This window comes from Sphaeramia orbicularis, chromosome 11 (assembly GCF_902148855.1).
Source record: "Sphaeramia orbicularis chromosome 11, fSphaOr1.1, whole genome shotgun sequence".
Classification (NCBI taxonomy): domain Eukaryota; kingdom Metazoa; phylum Chordata; class Actinopteri; order Kurtiformes; family Apogonidae; genus Sphaeramia; species Sphaeramia orbicularis.
Genome location: NC_043967.1, coordinates 18,008,350 through 18,021,342, shown reverse-complemented (window position 1 = coordinate 18,021,342; position 12,993 = coordinate 18,008,350). Strand labels below are relative to the sequence as shown.

General features: G+C 35.1%; 1 protein-coding gene across 1 annotated transcript in view; it reads left to right on the top strand.

Annotated features, from left to right (window-relative positions):
• Positions 1-337: 337 nt before the first annotated feature.
• Positions 338-12,993, top strand: part of scin (scinderin) — a 32,738-nt gene continuing 20,082 nt past the window's right edge. Inside the window, exons 1-2 of the mRNA XM_030148192.1 lie at positions 338-666; positions 11,998-12,152. Of these exons, the coding sequence (XP_030004052.1) occupies positions 477-666; positions 11,998-12,152 (345 nt within the window). The 5' untranslated portion in view covers positions 338-476. The remainder of the gene's footprint in view (positions 667-11,997; positions 12,153-12,993) is intronic.

Genomic DNA, 12,993 nt, shown 5'->3' with positions numbered 1-12,993 from the left:
GTTGCTTTAAAAATTAAACGCACATTTTTGCAACTCCATTAAAAATAGCTTCATAAAAAAAAATAATAATAATCTCATTGTTTTTTAAATGCCTAAAGAGGAATAAAGAAAAAAAATCTTGATTAACGTTTTCATAATTCATGCATGAAAGGGTTAATTTTGTTTTATTTTATTTTATTACCTTTTTTCCGGTCTGTTTTCTTTTCTGTGTGTGACTTTCTGCTGAAAAGCCTTATTCTTGCATGTGTGTGTTTGAGGATGCTGGTGTGTGTACACTGGCAGCGTATGGACACACCCACTCTGTTCATGTGAGTGTGTATTTAAAGGCAAAAGGAAAAGCAGAAGCTGAACCACCGTCAGTCAGCCAGTGCTCCTCAAGAACAGAGCAGCAGTGTGTCCTTGCTCTGAGCCTTCATCCTCCTCTTCCTCCTCCTTCTCTTCTTCGTTTGGTCCTCTGATCCCTCTCACCAGCAGACATGGTCAACCACAAAGAGTTTGACAATGCAGGAAAGGCTGCAGGTCTGCAGATTTGGAGGATTGAGAACATGGAGTTGGTTCCGGTACCTGCTAACCTACATGGGAACTTTTACATCGGTGATGCTTATGTGATTCTATTCACTATCAAACAGAAGCAGAGCAGTTTCTACCATCTGCACTACTGGCTGGGTAAGTGAGTGGAACTATGGACTCTTCTATGTCAGACCAGTCATTTCTTCCTTTTTCCAACACACTTGAGGGAAAATTACTGATTACTGGATGTAATTATATGAATAATGAGAAGTCAGAAGAAGGCAGTAATGGAAAATAAAGTCTTAGAGGGAAAAAATGCATCTGAAACATCTGATGTAGAACTACTCATCTCCCTCAGATGCACAAAAGGGAAACCAAAGAGAATAGATAATGGATCTCAGAACATGATAAACTGCACACTGCCGCACATGTAGACAAACTGCAGTTGATCAAAATGATTTTCCAGATGCAACGGCAAATCTCAAGTTTTCCAGTTTGACTACTCACTGCAGCTGAGATCCTTGGTATGTAGTTAGTCAGTTAGTGCTTAGTGTCACAACAACAAACACATGAGCTTTTTCTAGAGCATGCATGTTATTAGATGCAAAGCATTCTGCACTAATGAAACAAACCACACTGCCTCTGTACTTAAACCACATACATATGAATACACTGCTGCCCGAAAAGTTGGAATTTAATGTTTTTACCTCTTCTCAAGAAATGTTTGTGACAATGTGGTTTATTCTTGATAAAGTGTAGCTGGGACTCAGTATGAAATTATTACACCTGATCAAAGGTGACTATAGAAGTCACCTTTGATCAGGTGTAATGACTACATGCACTTGTAACTGATGTGAATAGATAGGAATAAAAAGGGGAATGTGTCTGAACTGTGTTTCCAACTTTCCAAAAGTATTGAAACTGTGGCAACTTTTACCAAAAACAGAAAGCTGACAATATTCTCTATATATCTTATTTTCAACTATAGCACAGTTGTCAAACATGTGGCCCGGGGGCCAAATCCGGCCCGCTGAATGGTCCAGTCTGGCCCCTGGGATGAATTTGTGAAATGCAAAAATTAAACAGATATTAATCATTTTAGTTCAGGTTCCACATTTAATCTCACGTGGGTCGGATCAGTAAAATACTATCAGAATAACCTATAAATACTCACAACTCCAAATTTTTGTCTTTGTAAATGTAAAAATTTTCATGTCATTTTACTGTATTTACACTAAAACAAATTATCATTTCACAAAAACACGAATAACCTGAACAAACATGAACATTCTGAAATGTCTGAAGTGGAAGTTTTCCCATATTCTGCCTGTTATTAAATGTTTTGTGTATTTGTTGATCCACTGTGATCTGTACATTGTAATTTATACGTGTAAATGATAAATTGAGACATAATATTGTTAAAATTGCACTTAGTTTTCTTAAGAAATTTCAGTTTGTTCATGATATTCACATTATTTTAAAGGACAGTTGATAGATGTAAACATTTTGATCACATAATTTAACTTTTTTCGCGCTAAAACATAGAGGAAAGTTTGGAGTTGACATTATTTATATATTATTATGTTATTATTTTACTGGTCCGGCCCTCTGCAGATCAAATTTGGCTTTATGTGGCCCCTGAACTAAAATGAGTTTGACACCCCTGATCTACAGGCTTAAGGGGTGTCATGTCCCAGTGGTATGGTTGGGGTACACTATGAGTCTGCTGCTGCTACTGTAATATTCCAGTATAGTTCATCTGTGACACTTATGATTCGTGTTAATAACTGTATATTTGAATTTACTGTGTGAGGCGGCACAAAATACCACAGGGGAGACATTATCTTTCAAATCAGCGACATAGCCCACAGCGTCACAGATTTTTATCTAATTTTGTGTCTTTTTGCATATCTGCATTGCACAACATGAGAATTGTCTCATAATGGTTTTTGCAATGCTTACAGTCATTAATTGTTTTTATACCTCCCCAGTTCCTTCATTACCAGAAGTGAAGGACTCAGTCCCACATACACCATCCTACTGCAGCAAATACTCAACAGAGCATCAAATGTGGATGAGTCCACTGTGGAAAATATCCCCCAACAAATGCATGGTTCCATCAAAAAAATACAGTGGCTATTTTAGAACATTATTACCTCCGCCAAGGAGGTTATGTTTTTGCCAGGGTTTGTTTGTTTGTCTGTCTGTCTGTCTATCTGTCTGTTTGTCTGTCCGTTAGTGTGCAACATAACTCAAAAAGTTATGGACAGATTTTGATGAAATTTTCAGGGTTTGTTGGAAATGGGATAAGGAAGAAATGATTAAATTTTGGTGGTGATCGGGGGTGGGGGGGCCCACGGGGGGTGGGGGGGGGGGGGGGGGGCGCAGACCACAAAATTTCATCCAAATCTGTCCATAACTTTTTGAGTTATGTTGCACACTAACAGACAGACAAACAGACAGACAGACAGACAGACAGACAAACAAACAAACCCTGGCAAAAACATAACCTCCTTGGCGTCGGGGGGGCCACGGGGGGGGCCACTGATCAGCCTTGGCGGAGGTCTGCGCTCTCCGAGTGCTTCTAGTTTATTTATTTATTTTAAGAATCCAACTTATGAATAATATTCTCCTCCACTGATATTCATTAAAAAGATAACCTTACTAACATACTAATCAATCGGCTCGAGCCTAAAAATAATAGTATATCTATCATATAATCAAAAAAATATAAATACTGTATATATATAATTATGGTCGTATAAGTGTGAAAACGTGTACTTGAACAGGACTGATGCCTGATGAAGTTCAAGTCTGGCTGCTTTTGTGCAACACCAGATAAATATCTGTGTTTAGTTTTAGGGTTTTCTCTTCGTCAGAAATGCTGAAACAAGTTCCACCACTTACTCAGAAGTCTTTATTGCACAGACCTGACTATTTTCATTCTTTCTAAACAAGAATGAAACAACATCAAAACTGACATGAAGAATGTTTATATGATGTATTGTAAAAACATTTTAAGGATGTTTTCATCCTCTGAGAGTTAATTATCTTCCATGGAATAGGAGACAGAAAACACTCATAACCTCTGAGGGTTTTCTCCAGAACAGAGAAACAGAGAAAAGTTATGAGACCTCTTCTGTTCCACCTCAGAGGCTAACAAGGAAAATAATATTGCAAACTTTACAGTGCACCGACCAGCACCGTAAAACATCATCATGACGCAGCAGCAGCAGACGTATCAGTGTTTCATGACAGTACAGACTTTTAATCTGTCTGCTGTAGCTGAAAACTGCTGCTCACATCAGAATACTAACTAGAAGCACTCGGAGAGCGCAGACCTCCGCCAAGGCTGATCAGTGGCCCCCCCCGTGGGCCCCCCCACGCCAAGGAGGTTATGTTTTTGCCAGGGTTTGTTTGTTTGTTTGTCTGTCTGTCTGTTTGTCTGTCCGTTAGTGTGCAACATAACTCAAAAAGTTATGGACGGATTTTGATGAAATTTTGTGGTCTGCGCCCCCCCCATCGGCCCCCCCACCCCCGATCACCACCAAAATTTAATCATTTCTTCCTTATCCCATTTCCAACAAACCCTGAAAATTTCATCCAAATCTGTCCATAACTTTTTGAGTTATGTTGCACACTAACGGACAGACAAACAAACAGACAAACAAACAAACAAACCCTGGCAAAAACATAACCTCCTTGGCGGAGGTAATAAATATTCTGCAGTACAGTACATATAGCAGAAGAGATTGAAAGTTATGTCTCAACCTCCTGGAAATTACATCAGATCTGTAAAGTGACACTCATCAAACTTGTTGAAGCAGTTCCATCAGAGTCTGTGGAAGGGTGATGACAGTTCCAGTGGCATTAATGTGGTTTTTTTTTTCCATATAGTTCCATGTTAGCCTCAGTTGTCATGTCATCCTAAAAACACAGTGTATTTCCTGGTTTGGTGCCTAGACGTTACATGTTCTTCATATATTTTGTAGGGCACAAGGAAAATATTGATGCATTACAGTAGAAATCTATAAAAGGAACATTAATATAATGCTAATCTGTTGTTTTACATATGAGCCATAATGAAGGGCTAACAACTTAGAACACATAAACAATGGAACTTGAAAACACAAACTCACGTTACTTTGAGCAACAATTGTGTATTAAAATCTAGTGCCAAACATACTTTATTTCTTGCATCACCCCTTGCCTGAGGCCCTGCCAGGGAACCTTGCTTTACAATATAATCCTGAATATCATTAGCCTTATAGGATCATTTTCAAAGTCTTACATTATGTAGACAAAAGTACTGGGACACACTGAATTCAGATGTTTCTTTTCTAACAGGGGTCTGGGATATGAAACAATAATGACAAATGTCATAATATAATTTTATATGGTCATAAATATCATATTATCATATCATATCTGGGGTGGCCATTTCTCAGAAAGTAGAGCGGGTCGTCCAATCTGGGTCTGTCCCAGTCATGTACCGTTGTGTCCATGAGCAAGACACTTCACCCACCTTGCCTCCAGTGTCACTCACACTGGTGTATGAATGCATGTGAATGTTTGGTGGTTGGAGGGGCCGTTTGGCATGAATTGTCGGCTACACTTCTGTCAGTCTGCCTCAGGACAGCTGTGGATACAAATGTCATTCACCACCACCAGTGTGTGAATGTGAGAGTGAATGAATAATGGATCAACAATATAAAGTGTTTTGGGCGCCTTGAAAAGCGCTATAGAAATCTAATCCATTATTATCATTCTTATTATATTAATTATGTATGTTGATGATTATATCTCAAATCAGCATGAACAGGACATCTTACAGCTGTAGCCATGATGTGTCCCAATATTTTTGTCCACATAATTTATAAACATCAATATTTCCTTAAATATAATGGGAGATTTTTCTTCCTAACTGAGCTGTGAGGAAAGTAGATGGTTAGTTGTTGTAGAAAATTATTAGTCACAGTCAGAAAATGAAAAAAATATTTTAGAAATTTAGAGGTCGAACATTTCAAATCATAGTCATGGATAAAAAAAGAAAAAAAAAATCAATGATGAGAGAAATTGAGTAAAAACCCCCAAGGCATTTTGGAAGCAAATATGATCATTTAAAGCAAACTAACTCATGCAATAATATTTATCACAATATAAAACTATATTACGACATTTGTCAGTATTGTTTTGTATCTTAGACCCCTGTTAGAAAAGAAACACCTGAATTCAGCGTGTCCCAATACTTTTGTCCACTTAGGTAGTTATGTTATAAGGCTAATGGTATGTAAATCTGTAACTGGCTCTTAAAAATGGCTAAGTATTTCTCTGAAATGCCCAAGTCTTTAGCAAATGATGAACAGGAGAAAATTTGTTGGGGACTATTTTCAGTGGCGGATTAATCCACAGCAGGGGAATACAGGGTTAAGGTTCATGCCATAGATGTGTAAACCCCAAACTCCACATACTAACTGTTATTCCTGCTATTTCCTACTTTTCAACTAACTGTTTGCACTGGATGTAAATGTTCAGGTGGACATAACCGAGATGATCAGATGCTTTGTGGTTGTATAATCCTGAATACAGATTTCAGAAGGTGTGATAAAGAAGACAAACATGCTAGTTTTCATCCACAGGCGTACTTCCTTCCTGCAAATCTGAGACTTCTCCATCTTTCTCTCTGCCCATTTGCAAAAGTCAATATGTCTACGATGTTTAGCTGCTTTCAACCTCCGTGTGCAAACCCATCAGCATGAATCATTGAACATCAGACATGTAAATGGACATCTCACACACTTCCTTCCTGTCACACTGGACCACAAGAAGTAAAAGGCACTTTGTGTAAATGCAGAACAGCTTTGAGAAACAGCTGAGCTTTATGCTTATGTTAGGGTCACCCACAAACAGTCACACTTTTGTCAAATAATCAGACAGAATGAGTGTGTTTTACAATGCATCAGCAAGAAACTGGCACTTTTAAGGATTTTAATGTCAACTGTTAAAATAAGAATCACATTTATCTGAAAAAATGATAGTGTAAGGCTCAGAAGTTAAAACAATTTATGTTGAAGAAATTTAAGGTTTAACAGTGGAATAAATTACAAAGAATAAGTTAATTCATGTATTTGTTAAAAATATATTAACAGTGTTTACCCAAATAATTATTTACATTTATGTTTGCAGAATTATTATTACCTCCGCCAAGGAGGTTATGTTTTTGCCAGGGTTTGTTTGTTTGTTTGTCTGTCCGTTAGTGTGCAACATAACTCAAAAAGTTATGGACAGATTTGGATGAAATTTTCAGGGTTTGTTGGAAATGGGATAAGGAAGAAATGATTAAATTTTGGTGGTGATCGGGGGTGGGGGGGCCCACAGGGGGGGCCACTGATCAGCCTTGGCGGAGGTCTGTGCTCTCCGAGTGCTTCTAGTTTACAAATGTACACATGTAATTATTTTCATTTGTTGTATACAAGAAACTAAAATAATCTATCGAATGTGCCTTTCTAAATCACTTATATATACCGATCTAAGTACTGTTAGCTCCTGATTGGTTTGTTCGGTCATGTGAGGTGATGTTTCAGGAAGTGTTGGGGCAGTAGTTACGGTATGTGAAAAGTAAAGCACTGTTTAAGAAGAAATCTGTCTCATTTTATAAAGAATGAACCATTAACCACCAACGAACCCTCACATTACAATAGTTTAGAGTAGACAAATAGTCAAATGCACTGGGATGCACAAGGGGAATTACTGAAAGAATATCTCTGGTCATTTCTGCACTGCAAAAATCAAAATCTTACCAAGTGTATTTTTCTCATTTCAAGTCCAAATATCTCATCACACTTAAAATAAGACATAATCACCTAAAGAGTAACTTGAAAGGGAGATGTAAGAACTTATTTTTAGACAATAGATCTTTAAAATCTTATTTCAAGAAATCTTACCAAGATCATTTTCGCTTGTTCCATTGGCAGATTTTTTTGCTTAATTCAAGCAAAAAAAAAAAAAAAAAAATCTGTTAATGGATTGGATATTGGATATGGATATTGTCTAAATATTAGTTCTTATATCTCACTGAAAAGTTAGTAAGTTGTCTTACTTAAGTGTGATGAGATATTTTGACTAGAAATGAGAAAAATACACTTGGTAAGATTTTGATTTTTGCAGTGTGCAGGTAACAGATCTTTATCCTAACTGCAAATCTAAAAAAAAAAAAATGTGCACATGCTTATTGTACTGATCTAAACCACAAGGAACTTTTTCCTACCATGTATGAATACTGCCCTACTAATTTTTGTTAAGGTTTATATTATTTGCTTAGTACATTTCATTTTCTAGTCAATTTAAGCACAAGTGAGTGGTGTCACAGAAGATGAGGCCAGCTGACAAACCAGATGATTAGAGTTGTTTTTTTTGGGTTGTTTTTTTTTTTTTTTTTTTTCATTAATATATTTATTGTCATTTTTATTGTTTTATAAGAACAGCCAAAAAATACAAACACATCAAAACAATCTCTACCACCTCCCCACACCCACACAGTAGCACCTACTCACAGTACAACAAAACATACTTGACAGACACAACTTAATTGACTATACAGACAAGTCTTTTAAAAATTGCAAAAAAGGCTTAATTCAACATTTTTATTATTATTTTTATTTATTTATTTTAAATTAATTAATTAATTTATTTATTTATTTTTGCTTAATTCAAGCAAAAAAAAAATATCTGCAAATGGAACAAGTGAAAATTATCTTGGTAATATTTTGATTTTTGCAATGTGGACTATAAATCACATCAAAGCTGACCAAATGATGGTTAATGATAATAGGTTCTGAATACTTTTCCTAACCCGTCTATGGCTCACAGCTACAGTAGATGTAAAGGACACAGTTTCCTTTTTAGAAGACTTCTACATGTACATACTGGAGAAAGTGATGAGTATATTGAGAACTATTACAGTTTTACATTATAGTGTTTAACACGACCATGGCCCTGAGTATATAAGTCTTGAAAAATGTCTCACAGTTGCATATTAATAAACCTTTTAGCTGTGTAAACATTACCATTTTCTGCTTGATAAGTTTCATTTAAGCCTCTCTGATCCTTTTGCCTTTAACCCATAAAGATCCAGTGCTACCTTTGTGGCAGTTCCCAAACTAATTTCTGTCTCTATTTAAACAAATTGTGTTTTTCTTTTAATGCAGAAAAAAAAAAAAAAAAAAAAAAAAACGGCTTGTTGCTGCCACTTTTTTTTTTTTTTAATTTTTTTTTACCAGTATTAGTTTTATACATGAGTGCTTCTGCTCATTGTCTTCAGATGATTGACACTGTCTACCATGTGTCTCTGAGGTTCATTACCAACTGTAAAGCATCAGTCATTGGTATATGTTTATATATAAGATGATACTTGGCCTCTTGCCTTTCTACAGTTGTACATTAATTGAGAAGAGAAATTCTTATACTTATTCTCTCTGTACAAATGATCACATATGGCTTTCTGTTCCATTTGCTCGTACATAAGTGGGTCAAAATGGCTTTTATTTATTCTGTACCTTATGCATGGAATCAGCTACAGAGAGGATGGAAACTAAGTTAATTTCTTTGAGCGCTTTTAAGTCCAAACTGAGAGTTCTTGAGGCCAACTCCATAACTTGCACTTGGTTTTCTTAATCTGCTTGTAAATGTTATTTTTACTAACTATTTATTGTCGAATTTGTCTGTTATATGTGTTTTAACTGTGTAATCCTGAAACTGTATGTTGTATTTGCTGCTGCCAATCTTGGCCAGGACTCCCTTGTAAAAGAGCTTCTTAATTTCAATGGGATACTTCCTGGTTAAATGAAGGTTAAATAAAATTAAATAAAAAAAAAAAAGCTTTCTTAAATGATTTATCACTGTTAGAAAGCCCACACTGTTCATGTATTGTTCCTATGCTTGCTTAGTTGAATTGAGAGTTCTATAGTATGTTTCTCTGTAAGTTTTCATATGTCCTACATAAACGCACCATTGCCGTACCGGCGCTACTGAATGCTAATACGTTAAAACAACTGCAAACTGTTAATTTTCCTCTGACACAGCGACCGTTTATGTTCAGTTGCATTCCTCATCATTTACCTGTACCACCCTGGTTTTGTTGCTGTGTGTGTATGCCAAAGACCACAGCAAATAAATCAAACATTAACTGGACACCTGTATCCGTGCTCTTTAACTGGAACACCACCCCCACACCTTACGGCTCTAACCAGTTGAATTCCTGGAAACAACAAATCACCTCTCCTTTTTAATCACCTTTTTTTTTTATAATGTCATCCTATGTATTTTGCATTTTTCAGTGTAAATCATGTATTTTCCTATATTTAATGCACTGATCATGTAGATGTTCATAAAAACTCAAATTCAAAGGTTCTTATATCAAAACAGAGAAAACTGGGGAAAAAATTCTGACTTTTTCAACAAATATATCAATAATTGATATCTCATGTCTGATGACTACGAAAAGCTGAGAAACTGGATTTTATCTCAATTACCTACACATATGAATTTGTACATGCATATGTAAGTGTATGAGCATGGGTATGTATATGTGCGTATATGCATATATGTGTATGTATGTATATGTAGGTGTATGTGTATATAATATATGTGGATGCGTATATGTATGCATTAATGTATGTATATGTATGTATATATAATTATGTATATGTGTGTGTGTGTGTATATATATATATATGTATATATATATATATATATATATATATATATATATATATATATATATATATATATATATATATATATATATATATATGGATAGATGTGTACGTATATGGGTGTATATGTATGTATGTATATATGTACATATTGTTGGTTTAGACAAAGGGGTGAGAGCTAATAAGCTATGTTTCTTCTTACTCCTTTTCGAATATGACTTTTTTTTCCTTTCTTTTCTTTTACGTGTATCATTATTTTATGCTTCCTTGAATTTTCATTTCTATATTATGTTGTACAAAGAAGTCAAATAGTAGTAATCAGGAAGCTTGTATCATATCCATATTCGAAATAAATCAATAAAAATATATATATATATTGACAGGATAAGTGGATCAACAGTCATTAAATATTTTAGATCAGTAGATACTCTTGGTCACCGCTGACTGTCTGGGTTTTTAAGGGTTAAGAAACCAACTTATGTAGATGCATGTATTTCTTTCTATCTGCTGATCTGAGGGTCAGAGGGTAAATGTGACTGACAGATTGGACTCATCTGAGTGAACTTCTTATTAACCCTTTAAAATCCTCTGAAATTCTAAATTTAAACCTTTGTATGTTATTGAACATCATCATGTCCCTCTTCTTGCCATAAAACATCCGTGCTAAAAAACAAAAACATGCAATAAAACAACTGTTATAAGGTCATAAACTGACAAAAATCACTCATATTCACTGTTTACAGCTTCAAAATGTCTATAAAATCTCTCTGAATCACTGTACAGGGTTATAAAAATCAACATGCTCTTTATGCAGGACATCCCAGAGTTTTTTGTAGACATCTCATCTTTTATTCTCCTTCTTTTACAGAATGTTCCATATTTTCTTGCTGTTTTTAATGTTGTTTACATATTTCTGGTATATTCATGTTGTACATGTATTGATGTAAAGCAGTGGTTCTCAAACTTTTTACAGTGGAGAACCCCTTGAAATATCCTTTTTTTTTTAGCTAAGTACTCCCAACTCTCTCTTCAGCATTTTGATTGAAAAAAATTACAAATTTTTTAAAGTAAATTTTGGTTCAAAATATAAACTGAAAAGTTAAATAAATAAATTGGTCATTAATTAATAAATGAACCTTTCACCAACAAAATCTAATTACTTAGCTACTCAAATAAGCTCATTTTGAATAATATAGAAAAGAAATGTTCTTAAAATGTTACCAAAGCTTAAACAAGATGATTGACAATAAAACTATTATATGACTGTATTTATTGTGTTTTATGTTTTAGTGTTAATTCTCTTTATTTATTTTGTATTCAGTACATGATGACTTATTTAATGTATTTTCCAAACAAATTTCAAATACCCCCTGGGCTTCCTCCAAGTACCCCTGGGGATACACGTACCCCACTTCGGGAACCCCTGATGTAGAAGCTGAGAAATGCATATGCGTGGTCATTACAGTGATGCTGATAAGACTTTTGTGCAGTATGTGTCAGCTTTAAAATCAAATGAATAATATTAATAAACTCTTGTTAATCCATTTCTGATAACTCAGATCTGTCCAGGAGTAGTTTAACAACATTTCACACATCGGGTTACTGCACAAACCTGCAATTAACTTAATCAACTTCATAACATAACTCTAACCACAGTGCTGTTGACAGCTGTGTGTATGCAAGGAAATGCTGATCTTATCTTGAATCCTGTAAATGCAAAAGAAAATCAATAGCATCCATGTTGTTTTCAGTGTTTTTTATTTGTTCTTTAAAGGGAAGGAGTGCAGTCAGGATGAGAGCACTGCTGCAGCCATCTTCACTGTGCAGCTGGATGATTATCTGGGCGGAAAGCCGGTCCAGTACAGAGAGCTGCAGGACGCCGAGTCAACATCCTTCACCAGCTACTTCAAAGGAGGCATCACCTACAAAGTACTGACCAAAATAATGGTTCATCTGAAAATGGCATAATGTCATTTCCTCATTTTACTGATCAGACAGGCTTGATCTTGACAAGCAGCATAGTACTAGGTTTACTGAACTCTACTGACCCCTCATTCCAAAGGCAGAGCTGAACAGCTTTCAACAATTCACATGTCTTCTGAACATTATCACACTGCAGTAGATTATTTTGGACTTAGTCAGCAATAATTTATCTTACTTCTTATTGCATCTTGAAGAAAAAAATCTTGTGAGAAATCTCATCTAAAGGAGGTAAAATGAAGCAAATGATAATTAGGATAAAATAATGTTTGAAAAAACATACACTGCACTCTTTATTTGATATAGCTGTGTGTGGTTCTGTTTAGCATTAATAATAATAATAATAATAATAATAATAATAATAATAATAATCTTTATTTATATAGCACTTTTCATACATTAAAAACTGTAGCACAAAGTGCTTTACATATCAGTTTAAAAATCAGTACCGCCCCCCACCCACACCCACCATTAGCTGTAATAACACGCTTTAAGCACAATGCTAATATCAGCCACTCATATGCTAACACAAGTAGCCTACATTAGCAGTTGTATATTTACCATGTTCAACTTACCATGCTAATATTTGCTAATTAATAAAAGAGCGTGTAGCTGTTGTGATTGGATTTTTAGCTGTAATACCTCCATGTTAACATTTTTGTTGTTACTGAATTTTGCTTTAAAAAAAAATACACAGACAATAAATAAACTTTGGCAGCTATATATTTACCATGTTCGACTTAACATGCTAACATTTGCTAATGAATAAAAAAAGGGGTTTAGCTGTTGT